The sequence below is a fragment of the Diorhabda sublineata genome, chromosome 8 (assembly GCF_026230105.1).
Source record: "Diorhabda sublineata isolate icDioSubl1.1 chromosome 8, icDioSubl1.1, whole genome shotgun sequence".
Taxonomy (NCBI): Eukaryota; Metazoa; Arthropoda; class Insecta; order Coleoptera; family Chrysomelidae; genus Diorhabda; species Diorhabda sublineata.
Genome location: NC_079481.1, coordinates 19,524,596 through 19,548,482, shown reverse-complemented (window position 1 = coordinate 19,548,482; position 23,887 = coordinate 19,524,596). Strand labels below are relative to the sequence as shown.

General features: G+C 30.1%; 1 protein-coding gene across 1 annotated transcript in view; it reads left to right on the top strand.

Moving 5' to 3' along the window:
* The window catches only part of LOC130447781 (alpha-tocopherol transfer protein-like), a 113,105-nt gene extending 89,481 nt beyond the window's left edge, over positions 1-23,624 (top strand). The window contains exons 3-6 of the mRNA XM_056784787.1: positions 15,214-15,372; positions 17,591-17,684; positions 18,134-18,260; positions 20,754-23,624. Coding sequence (XP_056640765.1) covers positions 15,214-15,372; positions 17,591-17,684; positions 18,134-18,260; positions 20,754-21,016 — 643 coding nt within the window. The 3' untranslated portion in view covers positions 21,017-23,624. The remainder of the gene's footprint in view (positions 1-15,213; positions 15,373-17,590; positions 17,685-18,133; positions 18,261-20,753) is intronic.
* Positions 23,625-23,887: the final 263 nt, after the last annotated feature.

The following is a 23,887-nucleotide window of genomic DNA, read 5'->3' as shown; positions in this document are numbered from 1 at the left end:
ATTACAATTCATTCAAAATAACTCAACACAAATGCACAAAGAATTTCTCAAGTTAACATTAGCGGGTGAACATGGTAATACCGCAAAATATTATATGCAATACGTACAATATATCTTAAGTTTGAACGTAGTATTCGAACTAGTGATTTCGTATTGTTTATTCTTTATATAATTTTACCAATTTGTTTTTTATATTTAATCAATCTAATCACGCAACATGGACAGTAAAATATCATAGTAATTTATTGGAAATGAAAGAAAACAATCCAAAATTATTACAAGAATTTAAACGAGGAGCATTTGGCGTAAAACGGACTCAAAGAAACTTATCAAGAGGACAAGTTGATATTACTCTAGAGCAAACTATTAATGCTGATGCCGTTAATTCAATGACTGGTATCATTAATTTTACAAATTCTGTATCAGCTAGACAGCGTTGGGCACTTAGTCATAGTATACGCACCAAAATTATTTCCAAAGTGATGGAGGAACTACAGATTACACGTAAAGATGATGTTGCACATGAGTTACAAGAAAAAGAGCCTTGAGTGCAATTGTAGAATCAATAAAGCAACACATGAATTCCTTCGATCCTACACTTGATAAAAATCCTTTATTTAATTAGATAGAAATTTGTGATTTTCTCTTGAATGTAAATACTGTCGGTGAAAAGCAGAAAATTAAATTTATTGAAGACTGTAACGCTGATGAAAAATGCTTTGGGCAGGCTATTAAACGAAATGAAATATTAAATTTTGCATCTAATTGTTTGAAAAATAAACAAAAAAGTGGAGGAAAAGATATGAAAATAAAAATGGAACGTGATATATTTGGTAAACTTCTTTCTATTGCCCTTAAAGAAAAAATTAACATGACGAAATGTTTGACTTATCCATTAGCACCTGCACCTCCATCTCTTTGTCAATACACTGGAGAAATAATGAAAACTGATAAATCTACTCTCGCTCAAAAGTTAAAATCTCAAATTGAATTTTCCGAAATGACTGGTAATTATGATGTGTATTTGATCGACGGATTTTATCTGCCCATGTTCTTACAGTATCAATGCCCCATACATTTGGAAAAATTTCAGAATTAATTCTGACGAGAATTTGTAACACAAAATCACCTGAAGTTCATATTATATTTGATCAATACTTTATAATCGTTCAATAAAAGACAATGAAAGACATAACAGAGAAGAAACAGATATTCCTTATACAATTTCTGGTCCATCACAGAAACGGCCTAATGATTTTTCAAAAATTCTGAAGAACAAAAAATTCAAGGAAGCTTTAATTAAATTTTTATCTACTGATTGGGAAATTGAAACCTATTCAAGTATTATTGGCAACAAAACAGTTTATATGACAGTCGATGAAAAATGTTTCTCATTCACATCTGATGGTCGTTCTGTAAGAAAAAAAGAAGAGGTAGACTATGAGTGTTTTCATGAAGAGACTGATACCAGAATCATTTTTCATATAAAAAAATTGAAAAAGCAATAAAAAATATTGGTTAAAGCCAATACGAAATTTGGTTAAGTGATTTTAGTCTAAAAAATAAAGAGATAAACATTGTTAACTGTTCTAAATTAGCAAATCACTTGGGAGAAAATTTATGTAAAGCATTGCCAGGTTTTCATGCTTTTACTGGTAGTGATTATACAGCTGCATTTTTCAGAAAAGGCAAAAAGAAACCTTTTGATATATTAAATAAAAATAATCAGTATCAGCTTGTATTTGCTTCATTAAATAATCCACTTATTATTCACGACCAAGAAAAAGTTGAAATAATTCAGCAATACACAAATGAGTTATACGGTGTAAAAAAATGTAAATTCGTTAACTTAGCGAGACTTGAGTTGTTCTACAAATTCTACGATAATAAAAGTAATAACCAAAGAGAAATTTTTAAAAATATTTATAATTTTGACTCTTTTGATTCCACCTTGTTGGAGAAGTTTGGAGCAAAAAATATTACGCACAGTTTTCGTCAATTCTATGTGGCAAAATGCTACAGATCCTCAGTGTATTCGACTTGATCCTTTGGAATGTGGTTGGCAATTAAATGATGCTGGCAATGCATATGAACTAAAGTGGTTCGAAGGTGATGCAATGCCACTGACGGTCGAACAAATTTTGCAGCATAATAAAGACGAAACTATCCCAGATGATGAAGATTTGTCATTCAATAATCGCGGTAATTATTCAGAAGATGAGATTGATGATTAATTCAAAATAAAAGTTATATCTATTATCAATTAAGAATTTAAAATTTAACATTTTCTTTGTTACTTGTTCTATTGTACTTTCTTTTATTTTAATAAAATTAATTATATGTTGGTAATTTGTTTACTCTTTCGTAAAAGAGGCGAAAAAAGTATTTTTTTTTATTCTTGCTTTGAAAATTTAACTTTCGAGTGCTCCGCGCTGTCTTGGACATCAATATTACGCTCGTTTTCGTAAATTCCCGCTACAAGCCTCAGTAAGGTCACATCAAAGCATCGACGCTGTCAGAAAATTCTATTCTAAATTATAAAAAATCCTGTGAAAGGTTTATTTTGTTCTTACGAAACTGTCAATGAATTTTTCGTGAAATAGTTACTGTAACATTAAAATAGAAATAATTCAAGTTAACAGGATTTTCTTTCATTTCAAATCAAATATATGTTTTTAAAAATTACCTAAAAAAACTAGAATTATATAGTAGCAAATACAATTAAGGTAAAAAAATACATTAATTAATTAAACTAACATAAAATTTTCAAGACCATAAATCTTGAAAAAAAAATAAATGATGCTTTGCTCCTTTTACTATCATACGATATTTGTTTCTTATTATGATATAAAAAGATTTGTTAACTGAGACCTAAATATTGCAGAAAACTTTTTTAACCTTTGCAAAATTATTTCTCACAATGTTAAGATAGAATTTTGCAAAAAATCTTACAAAATTCATCTTTTCGTTTTTAATATAAAGATAAAATAATACTTTTGTAGAAATCGTTCGTCAAATATGCTTCGAAAATTGTAAAGTTATAAAAAAATTAATAGACTAAAAAATAAAAACCTCGCGTTTAACAAGTAGAAAAGAAGAACGTACTTAATCTTGATCTGGCAAAATTTTGGTCAAGTATTCACGTGCCAAGCCAATTCTATTTGAATGAGGAATAAAAGATAAAAATTTTGACGTTTAATTTTTTTTATACCTTGTATAAAAAATTTGTTGTTATAAGTTTGTTGAGGACTGTCTGACACACAGTTGCGTCAAGAACAAGAACGTCAGACTTGAATTTCTGTATATATCTAGTCAAAACGCTATCGTAAACTGAAAAACTGAAAAATTATACTTAAGTTATGTAGATCGATTTTACGAAAAAATAAATTAGAAATTTTATCAAAATAACAAAATTTGGACACGTCAAAGACCGCAAGACCAATGGTTTATTATTCATCTAATATTCAAAATTTAATAAAATATATTTTAGTACTTATTCTGGTTAACCACCAGCGACTATAAAATCGATTTTTAATTGAAAGAGACCTAAAGTCAAAACCATCTATCAGCAAAAACATAAAAAATCTAAGAAACAGGAAATATATTAATTCCACTAGTATTGATTTTGGATTCTGGATTGATATTATTCTAATATCAGATGATCAGTTAATTAAATGTTCATTTATATTTCAGACGATCCTGTTAAAGTTGATCCAAAAAATAGTTTCTCAAATACTGGATGTCGGTTGGCATATGAGCTTGCACTTGTTAAACGTAACAACGGTAATATTGTTTACTCTTAGATAGCAGAATGTTGTGGTATTTTATCATTAATTTATGTCAGCTAATCATAAGAATTGTTTCATGATTCTAAAATAACTGATCAAGTCTTTCCAGACTACGCGTTCACAAAAGAAGAGCCCATTGTTATGTATAGTGTACATAAACGGAATCTCAACGTGAAGTATCTACCCTTAAGGAGCTAAAATTTCCAAAAGTGCTTGTATACATCATACCCCACAATTGCCTATAATTTATCATATATTGGTACTCTATCAATGATTTTGTTTTACCTTTGCTAGGCAACTGAAACTATTTACAAAAGCAATTTTCCCACAGTTTTAGATACCAAAATGATTCAGATTTAGAGTGTTTGAGTGATTGTTTTCCTTTGCAATCATGCGTGGCAATGTGATTATAAGATTCAATAGAGCAATATTAGTAGATTTACATAATGAGGGTCTACCAAATCATCGAATGGTGGATAGGAATTGTTCGCGTTTTAGTCAACAGTCTCAGCTTTCCGAACTAATAACCTATTGTCCATTCATTTCCAGTACCTACTCAAATACGATAGATATTTGTCGGAAAGAACTTTGGTTTTAAAAGACCATTAGGAATACTCATATGCCTTCTCAGGCATACAGGGTGATTCATTAAGAATGTCCAATCCCTGAACTGTAGATTTTAGACCTCAAAATATGATGATTCTGCTCAACATGACTTATGCAAATATTGCTAGTTTCCGAGATACGAGGTGTGCAAAGTTTAAATTTAAATTTTGATTTTCGCATAATTTTTTATGTTTTCACAATTTCTCTTTGAAAATTGGCAATTTTACGTTTTTTGGCATGAGGAATCCTAATTTGCACTCTAATTTAACATTGCTAATAGAGGGCGCTAGTTAAACTTTTTTGTGTTAATTAAATCAAAGTAAACTTTTTTCATGCTAACTTACAACTAAAATAATAAAAAAATATTAAAAAGCGTTAAATTCTACAAAGAAAGTTACTCTTCTTTGATTCGTGTAACTCAATCGGTTATCGAGTATTTGCTTCTAAAAAGTTCAATAAATATTAATTTTTTCATAAAAAGATTTTATTATTCCTTAAATATGTAACAATAACAAATTTGTAAACAAAAATAAAAAACTTCAAAGCAAATGCTGAAAATGCCAACCATTTACTTAAATACACTTTATGATCCGCTTTCGTAAAGATCTCTTAATATCAAATAATCCTTGTCTATTATTTTTAATTACATCCGCAGCTTCTTCTATTTTCCGTCGCAGTTGTGAAAGAGAAGTGATTTTTTCTTTGTATCCCATATTTCGGAAACTAGCTATATTTGCATACGGCATGTTAAGCAGAATCATCATATTTTAAGGTCTAGAATCTTCAGTTCAGAGATTAGACATTCTTAATGAATCACCCTATATATTCATTCGTCCACTGTGGGCACAGATCGGTGACGAAATGTTACTTTTTATTAGTTAACTAAGTCATAGTCGGTGATACAAAGTTTGGAAAAAGCCGGGGTAATTAGAAACACTTTGTTTTCAAATACCCAGAAAAAATAGTGATGTTGTAGGCAGGCGTAATTTTCATTTTGAAAATAATCGCAGTTCATTGTTGACATTTCCAAAGTACATATTTCTTGCCAAAAGTGGTGAAATTCGTAAAATTTGACCGTTGCTTGTATTTAAAGCTCCTCTCTTCATCCCTTGAAGTTTAAATTGTCATAAATAATCAAATATATATTTATATATATTTTTCACAGAACTTTCTAGGTCTTTTGATTATTTATGGCAATTTAAACTTTGATATATATATATATATATATATATATATATATATATATATATATATATATATATATATATACGGATAACTAAGCTTTGTTAAAAAATTTTTTATTGAACATTGAAATGCTCAAAAAAATGGAAGAAGTGACGAAACATCTTTTCTATCTCTCGACGTTAAATCTTGAAGTCTCATATTTTGAGTTTCAGTTAGCACTTTTTGTTGAACTTATTCTATTCTTATTCATTTATACTTATTCATCTATATTATTATTTTAAATGCAGCTTTCGCAATTTTCCTGTTTCTTAAGTTCATAGTATTGACTCATAAATAATGAACTACTTGGATGTACACAAATTCAAGAGTTTCCACAAATACAACATAGAGAGGCCACATTCTATTGCTACAAGACGGAGGTGATTATAGATTAGCAGAGAATATTTCATCTTTTTTTATAAAGTTCAAGCTCTGTGAATAGATTTTGTCCATCAATAAATAACTGTACAAAATACAAACATAGAACCATGGAAATGTTATAAAATGTTATGAAAGGAGGTAATTAAAGTGTCACACAACGGATATAAGTGACCGCTCGCTTGCTTCTTCTTAATTTGATCACTTTCAGCACGTTGTAGATTTTTTATGGAGAATAATTAATTCTATTGACGTTTATTTCCTTGTTATTCTTCGTGCGTGAGTTTGAGATTACTACTGAAATTTGACGTGAGATTTCAATTCTTTCTTTAAAGGATGTTTTGCTGCCAGTGCAAACCAGCATTCTTTTCAACTGTACTGAAAGTGTTACGGCATTTTATTCTATACAGCTAAATGATAAGTTTGCAGTGAATCTCTGATGAAATCAAGCATCATTGTTCCTATATGAGTAATAAACTGAAGAAGGTTCGTTTCTGCAACGTAACTTGAACTTTATATTGAATATTTTCTTATTTTGTTTTTTTCTTTAAGATGATTTTCAAACGCACTCTCTGATACGTTGTAAAACTGCCACTTTCAGACGTGGTTTTGTATGATTTTTTATCATATTCTCCTCAGACCAATCCTCTCAATGGATTTTTGTTGACCACTATCCGCTATATTGTTTATGTTTTGTGACTTTATTGATCCAGATAGTACATATAGAATGATATATTTCATATTCAACGCTTGTGTCACATATCCCGCTTAACCTATACCTCTACCTCAACAATCCTTGAAATATATTGATGAGAATTTATGGCTACATTCGCATTTGATATTGATATTAAGATATAGAAAATTATAACAACTTCTCAATAATTAAATTCACTATGAAAGTGAAAAAATGTTATTTTTCTATGTTAAGGATGCTTTAATAAATTATTTTGTTTAATAATATACATGAAACTATTGTTGAATTAAGTATACACCTACTTATCTATGTAGTCCGAAATAAAGATAATTATGATATAAGACCAGTAGTATTATTAATGAGATTTTTAGTATGGTTATAAATATTCACTGTTTTATAGTAGCTATTAAATTAAATATTTGGATTCCATTTCATTCAGAATTAGATGGAAAATACGCTGCTGAAAATGATCCATCATGGACTAAACAAACAGTGTCCGCTAAATTGAAGCAGAAAAACAAAGAAGAATATTGGAATTCTGTTAAGAAGAAATGGGAAGGTTTTCCTCATAATCTGTTGAATAACGAGAATACCAATATTCATGATCCTCCCTTGATAAATGATAACTCGGTTGGTAATTATAGACTAAGTACGAAATATCCACGAATTTTCAAGCCACTAATCATCAATAACGTTTTCGATTTATTTGACCTAGTGAAAAAAGGTTAGTATGTAATTAATAAATAGAATAAAAGTGCGAACAATTATGATAAGGTAGAATTTAGTGAAAAAGTTTAATGAAACTGGTTCATTGAAGGATTTATCCAAATCAGGGCGCAGAAAAACTGCATCAGCTGAAAACAAATCTTCAGATGTTTGTGTCCTGTTATAAGACTATCCACACTACTAAACAAATATCCAGGGAAGTTGTTATTTCGCAAACATCCCTAATGAAAATTATCTCCATACAAAGTAACGTTGGTTCTAGACTTGTCAGATGACGATTTTGATAGACGTGTGCAGACCTAATGATGGAAAAATGCTACAATCAAAACGATCCAAATTTTTCAAGTAACGTTATGTTTTGCGATGAGGCCAGATTTTGAATTAGTGGAAAAGTAAATCGGCATAATTGTATATACTGGATAGGAATAATAGGCCACAAAATAATTAGTTCCTTTTACATTGAGGGTAACTTAAATGGTCGGGCTTATGTAGATTTATTGGAAAATAATATTATACCTGAGTTGGCTTGGATATTTCCAAATCCAAATATGTATGTTTTTTAAAATTCGTTATTTTTCGACATGACGATTTGTCTTCAGTTGTTGTAGGTTTTCTGCGCCATGATTTGGATAAATATTTAACTGCACCAGTTTCATTAAACTTTACACAAACTTACTCACACTAGACTTTGTTACGAGATTTGTATTAGTACATAAATTATTAAAGAATATTCCAATTGAACGAGTTTATTTAATCGTAGACATCTAAATATACAATATTTATTGTAACTTTGGAGAAGATACTGTAAATGTAGTTATAACTCCGAAATTACGGCATTTAGGTATAGAGAATATTAGATGAAAAATAATCTGATAACTGATCTGATAACAATGTAGATACCACAATAATATCGGTCGTATCAAAAGACCCTTGCGCACAGAAATTTATAACAATTACATACATAAAACTTACTTTTCATAATAAATGAATAAAAGAACTAGAATGACTTACATTAAGAAATGTCATCGGTTCATGAATATCTAGATGTATTCAGGAAAGGAAACTTTTGGTTGTTTCTATATAAACTTTTCGTTACAAAATCTATTCCAATCAATTTTTTCAGAAAAAAGCAATCCTATATCCACAAATCATATGAACCCAATTGACGGTATACAAAACAAATTTATTAATAATGCGCTATCATCTGAAAACGTTGAACTAACATCAGTAAAGTCGAAAATGAAAGATGAAGAAATTAAAAATTATCGGTATTCATGTGATGATGTTAAGTACAATTCTGACACCACAGTAATCAAAAGGTAACTAATTATCATTTTGACTATACCAATCTTTGAAATACAAAAAATTGCGGTAATTGTGATCGTCATTTACTTTATGATTTTGCAATCGACTCCTTATCGTAATTAAAACCACCTTTATCAGTGCTAGTTTCTCAGATCAGAACAATTTACAATTATATTTTCTTCACTTATTAGAGTAACTGAATTCATTTTCTACGATTCTAATTGAATATACGTAGAAAAATCAATTTTTCTATGTGAAATTTCGTTCAAAGTTTATTATCTGCAATAGATTTTAGCGGGTGTAATTGCTCTTCGTGGGTGATGAATGGATTTTTTGTTCTTCAAAAAAAATATTAACATTTTCTCAAATATATAAGTGATCCTATCTCTTCTTGAGATTCAGGAGTCTTGTGCATACGTTATACGCGTTTAATGGTCAAACGCTAACAGTTGATCCACTATCTACACTTTATAGAGGGACATTCCCAAATCGCTCTCCAAAATTCTGCGGGGAATGCCAGATTGTGTGGTACGTCATCTACTTGATGTTCCTGGATCCCCTTCGACATCTTGGGAAATGGCGTTGTTGTCTCAGCTTTTCGAAGCAAGTGGCCAAACGCCACCTAGTGTTTGTCCAGTTAGTGTTGGACGCTCAACACACCTGACGAGATCGTGCGCAAAAAATAGAAATAATTATGTCATGTTGTCAAGCATTAAACCGATCCAGGGCTTGTCTAGTTGTATCTTGTGTTTATTTGCTTCATTTATGTCAAAACTGGATTGGGAGCCACTTTTAAGCGGTATAAGGTCCAATAGCGTGATTATTTTGATACCACTTATTATTATCTGATAATAGATATTTCCCATAAATATTTAGAAAATTATAAATTTATGTGGATCGTATCATCCGTTATTTGAAATTAACAGCATTGCATTGGAACAATGAAGAAATATTCTTGGGAGACAGATTTGATTTAAAGTTTAAAGTTCGTTTATATAAATACCTACTAGTGTATTAACTTAAATATTATTAATGTTATTCAAAATAACATTATTCTTCAGATCTTCATTAAAAGAGTGCATCAAAAAACAAGAGAATTCAGTATCTAAATTTTTCAAATCAAAACCTTCGAAAAATATTTCTTATAAAATATTTGAAACTGAACCAAAAATTCATTTATATGATACTCCAAGAGAAAATCCCCCACCACTTCGGAAAACACATGTGAAATTAAAAAACACTGAAGAAAGTTACAAGTACAATGATGATTTTTATAAAAAATCCAGTATCACGCAGAGTTGTCCCTTTATCAATAGAAGTAATTCACCATCGTCGATATCTAATGAAAATGAACAAGGTAATTAATAATAAGTAGATATCTATATTTTCAATTTACAAAAGAAATAATTAATAGTTCCCAATTAACTTTCTCGATATACTGCATCGTGTGAGATGGGGAAATAATACTGAGTAACTTATTCTGTTTGGTACATATTATCATTGCTATATTAATAAATTAAAATTGTAGGACGTCGTCAGGATATAGATACCTTAGTAAGAAAGCCAAGTTTGTCGCAATCTGCAAGTAGATTAGCATATGATGCTGTTATATCCAAAATTGTGGAAGGTAATAGAAGCATATCATTGATTTCATAATTCTAATACTAATTTATTCTCTATGGATTGACTTTCTTTCTATTATCATGATCACAAACTAATTTAAGACAAAATTTTCACCAAACTATATTTTAGAAGTCAGTGTTGAACGCGAAAGAGCCAAATGAAATGAAATGAAATGAAATTTATTGTACCATCTGTACTGTACTGTACTGTACCATCATAATGACAAATTCTGAAATACATCAGATTTTAATTATAAATTGAAATTTTTAACGTGACCATTTTTTGAGAACTCCATCCCAATTTAGGGAAATTGAACTAACTATGAATTTCATTTCACTCTAACGTCATATCTTATCAAGCATATATGCGAATTAACAATTTATTTTATAAAATTACTCTTTTCGCCATTGCATGAACCTGATTATAGGAGATTTTAGACCTCTCCTGAAATTTTCCCGCTAAAAAGTCCAAAAAGTCTTTATAATAATTCATCATCAATTGAAGGGGTACCGGCGATATCCTTATAGAATAGAATACCGTCCCTTGAAAATCGACAATAATCAACTAGATGTCTAATAATATTAGGTATTTAATTACTTATCCCAAAAAAAGGTTTTTGCTCGTTAGATTTAAAAGCTTTTATCTACATCAAAAATTTTTTGAGCAGTACGAGGTACTTGAACTATAGGCACAAGTAATTTCCACATTATACATACTAATAAACTTTGCATTGCACGTTGTAGTGCCTAATGTCAAGCGGCCTTTAGCTCAACTACATCTAGGTATTCTTTTCATGAAGAAATATTGCGTCTTGCATTGCATTGCATGTTGTCTTGCATCATGCTGCCTTAATACTAGTAATATCATAATAATGTATGAAGAGTATTCCAATTTGAAAATATTACATTATTGTTGACTTTGTTGTATGGCAACAATTTGATTGCTACTTTCGTAAATTTGTACATGATCGCCAAATTACAAATTTTCATTTTACATCTTTTACAAAGTATTAAAAAGTGAAGAAGTTATGAGAAGAATTCAATTATTATTTCAGTAACTTAAATGTTCATAATTTTGACCATTTACTATATCCCTAAACCGATCAAAATTCATTTTGAGCATGTTTATTGATTTAGGATAAAACTGAACCCGTTTAATTAACCCATTGCAGCACTACTTTCTCTTTCGAGTATTCCAAATTTCGTATTCGATAGTTTCGATTAATCCTACAACTTGTTTTCCCATAGAATCTGCCTAAATATTTACTTTTACTCTGATCCAGCCTTTACTGTTTTTTAATTGATCTGAACATTACATATTACAATATCTGGTTAGTAGAGATACTGAGATTTTATCATATGTTTACTAGAGGTATCTTGTCGATGAGTATTTGTTTTCAAATGGTGAGTGAAGATATTCTTTACTAAAAAGTCATTTGTAAAATTTCTAATTTATGCATTTCATGCGAATAAATTATATTGTTTGATCAAATAAACTTAACAGAGGATGAATTACGGGGAATGTTATTCAAACTCGAGTAACAAAAGAGATTCAACATTATCAGTAGCAGAAACCTCACAGATAACGCGAAGAGCCAAGCAACTATTATATCAGTTTCTTTGAGAAAATCATATGGAGAAAGCGAAAATGGAGATAGATCGGTCGTTTACTACAGAAACCAGCAATAAACAACACAACACCACACCAGCATAATACAAAAGAAAAAGAACTACCGAGACAAAAATTGCTAAAAATAGAAGGAAATGGAGAGCTCTCCACATACGGAGATAGCAACCTCATTATTTTACCACAGCTGCGGAAACTTAAATTATTGTGAGATTGGTCGGAGAAGAATATAATGTGAACAGAATAGCTCTTAATTGAAACGAAAGAATTCAAAGAGACAAAAGAGATGGTAGAAAAGATCCATCCACGATAGACATAGAGTCTTTGCTCCAAAACAAAATCTTATCAAAAAATCAGAGAGGATATGGTATTTCTATGAAAACCAAGTCTATACACCAACGATTTTTTTTGAAAGATGCCTCTTCTCATTCTTTTTATTAATAACAATAAAACTAATTCGAAATACGAAACTACGGAAGAGAACAAAAGAAAACGTTTCAAATCTATGAAATATCATATTTATACAAGGGTTAAATGAATAGTTTTTTCATCATAACAACATATCCTCTCATACTTCAGGAATCGCCATAGCTATAATTCACGAATTTCGAATTGGTCAACCATCCACCATATTTACCAGATCTAGTCCCCAGCGACCTGTTTCCATTTGAAGGTGAGAGATTTGACTGTTAACAATCGATATCTTCCATTTGTTGTTGACATTTGTTAATTGGTAAAACTACAGTGATATTTTATTCAACAGCTACATGGCTGGTTTCTCATGAAATGATAATGTAGACAGGTATTCAAATTGTGAAACATATTTTTCAATTTGATTTTTTGAAATTGCGTAGCTATGTACAACTTTAGGTACTAGAAATGTTCAACAAAATGACAGTTTCGCCATTCAACCAAAGCAATAATGACGTCATATTTCTAAATTGGGTTACATTGATAATGTATCTATTAAATACTCAGCTTAGAAAAAAATATACTAATTAATTCAATTAATACTAGACCTAACATTTGTCAAAAAACGGACTATCGAAATACATAATTTCAAATTAAATACTCATATTTTATATTAATTACATCACTTGACATTTAAATGTGCGATTATTAAAAATTTTCCATTATTTATTTACTGACACATTAATTGTATTTAGAAGAGAACAGAATCAAGGATATGTCTAAAAAATTATTCAAAAAGTCAAAGAATAAAAAATTCTTGAGATTAAGATCTGTCGATACAGATGAACCACTTTGGCTACGTATTGCCAAAAAATGGAACGTTGTTTCGGACTCGAGAGTTTTAGATAATTCACTTAAATTCAATCCCAGTTTAACTTATGACCCTAAGAACCTTTGATTAGCCAGTGACGTTAACTCAAAACCAAAGGTAAGTTAAGGTGAATGTTATTGCTATCTTGAATATTTTATAGATATAATTAAAGCTTGCTGTAAGAGTGAAGAAAGAGATCAATCATAACAAAAACTAGTGAAAACAGTGAAAAATTCCTCATTGTGAAAAATTTTATTCAGCAGTATTTAATTTCCACTTTTACGGTCGGTGAATTGAAAAAATTCAATGTTTATTTATTTTTTTTGGTGATAATAGAATTATGAATATCATAAATGTCGGCTTTAATAAAAAACAGAAGTATCACGTTATAAACTGTTTTCTAAATACCGAGGAAACTATTATTCCTGATTTAATTTCTTGTAATTAAATTCTTCATGCAACCCCATGTAATCCTAATCTCCTCTAGATTGGTAGTTAAACTGAAGAACCTCTTAGGGAATATGATATTGTTCAAACTATCTTAATAGTACAGGCAAATAAGGCGACTTTGGGCTTGAACTTTAAATTAAATTGCGCGATTATAAATTCTGGGAGGTTTTGGGATACTGAATAAGTCTATCAGTTCTTAACAAAATTACGAGCAAAATTTCGAAATTTTGTGACTTGAAAACTATGAGAAATTCGAAAAAAACTGCCGAAACAAAAAATGTAAAGTGAAAGATTTTCTACAAAAAAGTATCTCAAATATTTGTTCCTCATCTCAAAGTTTTCATCTTAAAATGGGTTTATACACACAAAAAAAATTGGAAACGCGAATAATTCGAAAATTAAGAGGAGTTCGGAAAAAACTGTCGTAAAAACATGTAGAGTCCAAAATTCTCTACAAAAAAATATCCCAAGTATTTGTTCCCAAACTCCAAATTTTCACGTTAAAATGGTTTTATACTCTAGAAAATATTTTGAATCGCGAATAACTCGAAAAATACGAGGAATTTTTAAAAAAGTGATAAAACTAAAAATGTTCAGCACAAAATTGTCTACAGATTGGTCTGTAAGCACTTTTTCCTAACCTCAAAATTTTCACCGTAAAATGGGTTCATGTACTCAAAATATTTTAAATTGCGGATAACTCGAAATCTATGAGGATTTCGACACAAACTGCTAAGACAAAGAATGTGGAGCATAATATGTACATCTGTACAAAAAAGGTTTCAATTTTTTCATAACCTCAAAATTTCTATTATAAAACGTACAATTCGAAAAAAAGTGCCGGAGCCACAACTGTAGAGCACAAAATGGTTACCCTCACTTTTGTGAAAAAGAAACTATTAAGAAATCTGTGAAATTTGAAATAATTATCAACCGAGAACGAATATAGTGTTTATGATCGCGTTTTTTAAGTTTAAGTTAAATCATTTGAAGATTTTCGAAAATTCTAAAGTCAAAAATTATGCTAGTTTACCCGAGTAGAAAATACAGATTCTTAACCATCATGATGCATTTTGATTTTTTGAAAACGAAGTAGTTTCCCAAGAGTTGGATCAGTTTCCATGTGCTCCTGGAAGGTAATTTGGCTTGAAGTCGCACTGATGGGAATTCGCGAGCAGATGCTCTGGCTTTCGGCGTTGAGGGAGATTTACTCAGAAACAGTGGCTCCAACGAAAAAATGACCTTAAAATTTTGTGCGTTTCAAAATGTTTTCAAGTTACAAGTTTCAAAATTTTTAAGAGACTTATTCAGTAATCAAAAACCTCTGAGTATCTAGAACATTAGAAGCGCTCAATTTAATTTCGTATTTAATCCTATTTCACCTATACTATAAAAGAGATAAACTATCAATTATTTCCCATTATAATGCAGCTCTGTTTTTTTTGAGTATTTTATTTTTGTACAACTTCTGATTTTATAGTTCTGTTACAATTTTGATTTTTGTTTTCAAGACACCTATGGAGACTACCAAAAACTACTCCAGAAGGGTACAGAATTGTTATGTACTCAGTTAGAGACAACGATCCTACAAAAATGGTTTTCGCTGAATGTGTTAAGACGTTTTGTATGTTTAACGATATCGTTCTCTCTGAAGATGGAATTGAGGAAGGGTAAGTGTTAATTAAACATATAAGATCACCAAGACTAACGGAAACGGTAGGTTTGCTTGTCCTTCAGCAATAAACTGGAATGGTTGTTTCATATAAAAAATGATATTTGACTTGATTAGATGGATTGAATTGTTAAAAATTTGATTATTTGAGTGATTTCACAGTTCACGGCCATACCTGGAGATTGCGGTAGTTGTTTGGATATCATCACTGTATCAGAAAGAACACAATCGATTAAGCATATGTTTTAAGTGAAGAGGACAAGTTTTTCAGTATTCGTTTGGCAACCATAAATAGAAACGTTTTAAATAAAAATATGTGTTTGGAGAATACAGGTCGTTGTTATTTGATACAAAACCTAGCTTGTGCTTGTGATTATGATTAGAGAATGAGGTTACAATGGTTTAGTTAAACAAAGTGCATAGAAATTTCCTCGAGCTAATTGACTTTAAAAGAGGTCCGATAGTTGAGTTACATGAATCTCGTCCATCGATAAGAGAATATTCCAATAGGTCCAACAAATATTCACGCATTACACTGCAGTAGGAACGGACATGAACTCAAGATAACCGAAGTTACAGAATCCGAGGCTATGAGTTCTATCGGTCGCTCTAGTAAATATTATTGATTTCAATTCATTGCATTCTTATTTTTTGTACGAAAACTTGAGCTATACAGAAATTACTACAAGTTTAATATCAAAAAGACTCAAGCTAGGAAAATTATTCAACCTATTATTTGCTGAGGAATACTTAAATATACCATTTAGTTGTCCTATTTTCATAAGAAGGTTTATTTTTTTTAGTATTTGATTCAATAAATTCAGAATAATAGTAAATGAGTAATATCAGTACATCTGTATCCACAAATTTCACTTAATTCTGTTTTGGTGATATACCTGATACTCATATAAAATATGAAGTATAAGCCGCGTATCAGCCTCACCATGATATATTTTCAAATCATTCAATTCAGTTACACCATTCTTTTTAACGAAAAAACAGAATTCTAGATTTTCAAAGCCACAAGCATTGATGATGATGAGTTTCTTCTGTTTGTAATTCATCAGCTGAATGCTCAAGAAGAAAACCAATCAAAAATTTCAATGGAGAGTGTTGATGTAGTGGTGGCAGTAAATAGTGTATTCAATATGTAACATATTTTACTGACGGGTTTCCAGAAACTCTTACGACCAGTAATAAGAACGTTCTTAATTAATAGCTTGCATTTACTTTTACCTGTCACGACGAAAATTGATTATCGAAAATCCCTATTTGTACAGTTTATGTTTCTTATAGGTACTTCTTACTCCTTACTGGCAATATAATAAAATTAAATTAAAAAATAAATTGATTCATTTCAATACTAAAAATTTCGTTTTGTATTTGCTTTCTATGGAAGCGGCAGACTGGTTATGTTGTACTTACTTTTGAATAGCTGCTCTGAGCGATCTCGCTTTTCGCGCACATTTAAAGTGCTTCTTTAAAAAATTCTTTAAAATTTCTAAATGTATAGATTATATTTGACTCAATATACATGTCTACAAATGTTCAACAGTTTTAGATATACGATTTTGATTATTCCATATTCCTATTTTTTTTCGATAAAACCTAAAAGTCTTTGTAAAATGTTTGAAATGCTATTAGATGCACCTTCACATTAAGTACTAATGTACTAAAAATCAGAATTTTAAACTAAATATTTGAAATAATACAGCCATTTATTTTAAGAAACATTGACCTTTAAGGGCTATTTTCAAAGTTCGGTCCTACTAAAGAAAATTGTAGTATAGATTCCATATGCCCTAAAGTCTCCTCTACAAGATAATGAGGTTTTATTAGGTTATACCTCGAAATCAGTCATAATTGGACAGCGATTTTACACCACTAATTGTACACAGTGCAGTTACAAGTATATAAATGGAGTCTCAGTAGTTATGTGAAGAATTTAGATTAATATATAAAGTTATTTGGAAATCTAAATTCAAGTGTTGAGCTTAAAACCTTCCCTTCAGTTGAAATAACTAATTATTTAAATGATACCGGATACCTTATATGCTTAGACATGGTCATTGAAGAAAACAACGGATGGATGAAATTCAGAAATAGAACAAATTTTGATTAGTATCCATATAATGTAGAGAAAGTTTCACGTCAAAAACTGATAACATCAACTCATCAACATTTTTGAACTAAACTTGATTTTAATCTTGTTTCAGATACATCGTGATATTTGATATGAAAGGAGTCCAGTTAGGTCATCTAGCTCGAGTGAGTCTTCCAGCTTTGAGATGTTTCTTCTTATACATTCAGGTAAATATGATAAATATACAGAGTGAGTTTTATGTATGGAACGCCTCAATTATCTCGGAAACGGCTTGTAAACGGCTTGTACGATTTTATAAATTTTTATGCGCAAGGGTCGGGCGGAAAAATAATATATATATATATATATATATATATATATATATATATATATATATATATATAAATATTATATACAACTTTGCTAGTGTTATCCATTGATCCTCGTAACAACCCTAAAAACCTATAATTTGTTTAGCGTGACTAAACGAAACATATTCAACATAGTATCAATAATAGGAAACAGAATAATGTATTGTCAATACTTACCTGTATTTATGGAATGATGCTACATAGAATCAAATTCGAACGATTGAATTTGTTTAAAAATTTTAGTTGGGCTCTGTTGACTTCATTATATAAACTTTAGGTACTAAAAGATATTCTTTCAATTTCAGGAAGCACATCCCGTAAGGATTAAAGGAGTACACGTGCTAAATACAGCTAGTTGGATACATCACATAATGAGAATTATAATGCCAATGGTGAAATCCGAATTGCTTAGTTTGGTAAAATTCGCCAAAGGTGAATATATTATTTTCGTCTACTCACAATGCATCCTGATGAATGAGACGACGGTTTATTTTCTAACTACTATGTATTTGCACTCCACTAAATACTATACACAACTTACTGATATTTTATATTGACTTTCTGATTAACATTTCCACTAACAGTTATTTTATATAGAGTGAGTTTTAGGTATGGAATTATCTCAAATACAGCTTGTACGATTTTTATAAATTTTTGTATCCCGGTATTATGGTGGTATCTACATTGTTGTCAGATCTTTGTTTCCTTCGGAAAAATAATGAACTGTTATTTCAAATGCATCACCCTATATATTTTGTGTTTTTAGAAATCCTTAAAAAATACTGATTATTATTGTTAGGTGTTGATCCACGTTTGTAAAGTAGAAAAATTACGAATTTTAGAAAACATACAGTGGAGGCGATTAGAGCAGATGCTCAAAATGTTTGTCCATTCACTTCAATAGAATGAGTCATGCGATTTTTAAAACTTTGCAACCCATTTTGCAGCATCTCTGACTGCTCAATTCTTCTTATCTCTGTGGTAATCCTATCTTCTAATTCCTGAATATTGGCAGGTTTTGTTTTATAACCGTGACTCCACAGGAAATAGTTTAAAGGATTCGTGTCGGGTGATCGCGGGAGCCATTCGATAAAACTCCGCCTTCCACTCCTTCCACCTTCTTCGAAACACATTATTCATGTATTGCCAAATATTGTCGTTTGGGATATTGTTATTGTCTGAAAATTTCTAATAATGAGGTTTTTTTAAACATAATAGAAAATACTTACTTGAATTTGGAAATATCCGAGCCAACTTGGGTATAAAACTATTTTTCAATAAATCTAAATAAGCCGGACCATTTAAGTAACCCTCAATGAAAAAGGGATCAATTATTTTATCACCTATTATTCCAGCCCCTATATTCAGTTTTTCGGGATATTGGGTGTGGAATTCACGCATCCAGCGACGATTGTTACGTGACCAGTATCCACAATTACGCCGATTTACATTTCCATTAATATAAAAATTGGCCACATCGCAAAACATAACAATACTTTGAAAATTTGGATCGTTTTGATTGTAACATTTTTCCATCATTAGGTTTGCAAACTCTTCACGTCTATCAAAATCGTCATCTGACAACTCTTAAACCAAAGTTACTTTGTATGGATGGATTTTATTATCATGTAAATTTTCATTGAGTATATTTGCGAAATATTAAGTTCCCGGGATATTTGTCTAGTACTGAAGTGTGGATCGCCTCCAAATATTTTAGTGAAACGTCAAATTTGTTATTGTAGCAGTCATAGCTACCTAAATGTATTATTTTAACTTCGGCAGAGATAACGCAAATGTAACTATAACTCCGAAATTTTGGCATTTAGGTATAGGGACATTAAATGAAAAATAATTAGAATTTCGAGGCAGTGCTCATTTTTTCTATTAAGTCTCAACTCATATATGTTTTGTAGAAGTATGTGGATATAGATATCAAAGAACGATATTTAGGAAATATAATCACAATTTGTTTAAAGTTAGTTTGGAATGAGTAATTTTCAAATTCATATTATATTGAGGTGTTGATAATTCACCAGTAGAGCATCTGATTCGTTTCTGATTCGCCAGTAGAACACCTGATTTGTTTCCCATAATTTATTTCTTCTTTTCAAAAATAGTTATCAAATTGATTGAAAAGAATTTCGAATAATGCTATTATTGATTTCATACTTTATGAGAGATAGTATTCTCGCTTATGGATTACGCATGGACCACGATCGGACTAAGTTTGATCCAGATCAGTACAAATGTGACTAATTGAATATCCCACATAAAAGAGTATGTAAAATTAATTTCGATTCATGGGGATAAATTGAAATTATATAAGTGAAGAAAAATTTGACGCATACTTAATATGCCCCAGCATCATAACAATTTATGTTGGCTTTGCAGCACGGGGCTATTGGGATTCTGTACAACTTGTTCTACAACTTTGAGTGATTAGCGGTGATATTTATGTGTACATATTATAATAATTACTACATATTATATATAAAATTGACATAATTTTCACGTCTGGTGAATGATTTAGTGAAAATCAGTTTTTGTATAATCATATTGTTTCCATAGTTTGCCATATAGACTGAGAGTCAGCGTCCCACAAACTTACGGTCCAGCAAACTCCATATTTATACAAAGTAGTTGCCGTGGTTAAATATTTTGAAATATTTACACCGCAGACTAGCTGCGTTCAGGTTTGCTACTAAATCGTAGAACTGTGGATCGCTGGCTCTTAGATTAATAGTTTTATAACAGGATGTTCTACTAAGTGATAATAATTAACATTCAAACACGTTTCATTTTTATGTGAACATCTCACACATGTTATTGCGTTTAGCTTGTTTCGTCCTAGGTAGGCATAGTTATCTTGTTACTATTCATTCATAAGTTTTACTTCTGAAGTATTGAGGCTTTATCTAATTTTAGGTAATGAACCAGAAGGATTTCCTCTACAACTTTTGCCAGCTGAATATGGTGGACAAACATCTACAGTTGAAGAATTAGACAAAGACACAGAATTACTATGGGATAAATATCACCAATGGTTACTCGATAATGAAAAACTGAAATCCGACGATTCCAAGAGAATTACAAAAAAATCATCTTGGTGGAGTTGGTCTCTTTTTGGTAGTAAAACAAACGAAGAATTGGACGAAAAAAACATAATGAAAAATCTGCGGTATGAATGAAATTCATTCTGCTACTGTTCTTGTGTATTTGTTAATCTTTGGTGTTTTGTATATTATATTTCTTTCGAATACATAATAGATCGAATTAATTATCTATTTAAAAAATTATACTTATAGTGAGATCATAATTTTCAGTAAATGATGTGAGATGGCACTATTCTTTATCTAAAGTATCTAATAGAATACCAATATTAGATCGACCATTGAGAACCCCTCAGATCATAAAAGCAATCCTTGACAAATGCGGGTGTATGTCGTAGTGTCGTAGTTGAGATCTACTTTTTCAGTATTCGAATTTTTTATGACTACACTTTTGAACGTTTTAACTTTCGTTGAAAATACATCTGGCCCCATTTCTTAATGACTTACTAAATAATTTTGTTATAATTTTGAGGTGATTCATTCCTCGAATTACTCCATATATGACGAGAAAATTGAAGTATTGCAGTCTGCGATAACCATAAATGATGTGATTCAAAATATATTCAGACATCTTATTCTGCTATGAAAAAATCATTATTTGCGATATTGAATGAACAAGAACAAAGTTATCTACTGCAATTTAGAAACATATAAGTTGATTCTTATATAAAAATCATAATTTTGTACTTTTATACTTTGTATATTTGGTTTAATTTTACTTTATTGGAAATTGATTTATGGATCATAAAACTGAATTCAGAGTATGAAATTTCAGAGTGAAGCATCACTAAATTCGAATATAAAAATTGTTGTTTTGACATTTATATCACTCCCAGCTGCTAGTAGATCAGTCTCTCGAGTTTCCTTTAACCCTATTTTTCTTACTAAAACTTGGCCGATGAACAAAACTGTCTTCACTCATAGGTAATATATTAATTGTAGTAGCTTTTACTCTAAGAAACATTAAAAAAATTCATTTGATCTAAAGTTTGAGACATTACCCATAAAGACTAGAGTTAATAAAGTCAATAATAGCTTCTTTTACATACATTAACCATTTAGTTTTTCCTAAACTATCTCATGTGCTTTGATGGTTATTTTTGTAGTAAACTTTCCGGTAATATTAACAGCTTTTCTTCGTTAATATACGATCTTCTTAATTTTTTAGCTAAGCGATTGATCTCTGTGGCAAAAATCGAATACAAACTTGTACCTCACCAAACATAATCAACAGTTACTTGAGCATACATTACTCCTATTGAAACAGGGATGAGCTTCCCGAAATTGACTTATTTTTGTTCATCTTCTTCTAACATAAAACAATTCTAAACTTTTACAACAGCTGCTTGCAGAGGCTCCGTGACAAATAGTGAGAAATAATCAATTTTATTTTCACTAATCATATGATAATATATTGTTATTGTTTCGTTTACCTCTTTGGCATATAGAGAACTAGAAATTTTTTTTAAAATCTTCATTGTAACCATTTTTTTTTCAGAAACAAGCTCTCTAAACCATTCGATCCTCTTGATCTTATTATTAGTATTCAATAAAAGTTATTTGCAGATTTATATTTCATTTCAATTAAAGTGGCAATAATATCAAGGGTACAAATGACGTTTTTTTCATTCTATCTTCTTTTTGTCATAACTCTCTTATTTTATATATTACAATGTCTTATAAAGCTTCATTTGAATGGTTTCTCTTTGAAAAAGACTGAATAAATATTTTCCGTAAATTTCCACTTATTCACCTTCTACCTTCAACAAATCCTAAATCGGTTTGTACTAGGTCTATAACAAGAAAAAACATTCTTTTTCGAAAGTTTTTAGAATAAAATCTAAAGCTTTTATGTTATTTGTGAAAAATCGATTAAAAAATATGTAACAAATAAAAGTGAAAAAATGTTAATTTTTCGAAAAAACTTCATAGAGTAATTTGTGCTCAGAATGCTTTTTTCTATCGATTTCTACGGTGAGTCTCAACAAAAAAAATATCACCCTCTAGTTGGGGTGGTATTCACTCCCAGAGTAAAAGCACATACTGGCATATTTTGCTTTTTAAGGAATTTACTATCTAGTGTGAAAATTTCAAGCATATCAATGCTTCTTGATGGAACTAACGTAAAAATCGTTGTTTACTGGACTAATAGCAAGTACACACAAATATATAGAATAGAAAAGTCTTAGCTACTTTATATGTATAAACATAATTAATGAGATACCGCTTGACGGCAAGTTCATCAAAGACAATTTTTTATCTACGCACGCAAACGAATGTTCGCAATTATGACGTTGGACGGCGAGTGGAACATTGATTAATCGTCCTTAATATTGCTATATATTATGATACTTTTTCTTTTCTCAACTTTCTCTTAATCCAACTATGGACAAGTTTGTAGATTTTTAATTAAGTTTAATAATTAGAAAACATATAACGTTATCCCTGACATTGGAATGTGCCTCTCTATAACCATAAAATTTAATTTTACAATTCCAGTTTCTGCAATTTTCTTGCTCAATAATATTTTTTCAATCAGTTTTAAAAATAGCATTTGATGTTTACCAAGTAGTTGTTTTTATAGTATGACAAGTTATAGTAGAAATCGAATGCTTTACATCATTATTCAAAAGATAAATAGTAAATGTATTGTTAAGTTTAATTTTAATAAATTGTTTCAGTTCAATATAGTTTTATTTAAACGATCCTCACTAATCCAATAGTCATCGCTAATTCTTTCTGGAATCACGTGTGAATCTCTATTCGACCATGAGTGATGAGCTATGATTAACATTTTATATCATATAAACATTATTTCAGACTTTGCACTAATATTAAAATCAATGATTTTATGTAATATTTATTCTGAAGTGTTTAAGGGTTCTGTATGCTCATGCTGTTTTTCACAAATAAACTCAAATGACCATTTAGAGATTCATCCTTGAAATG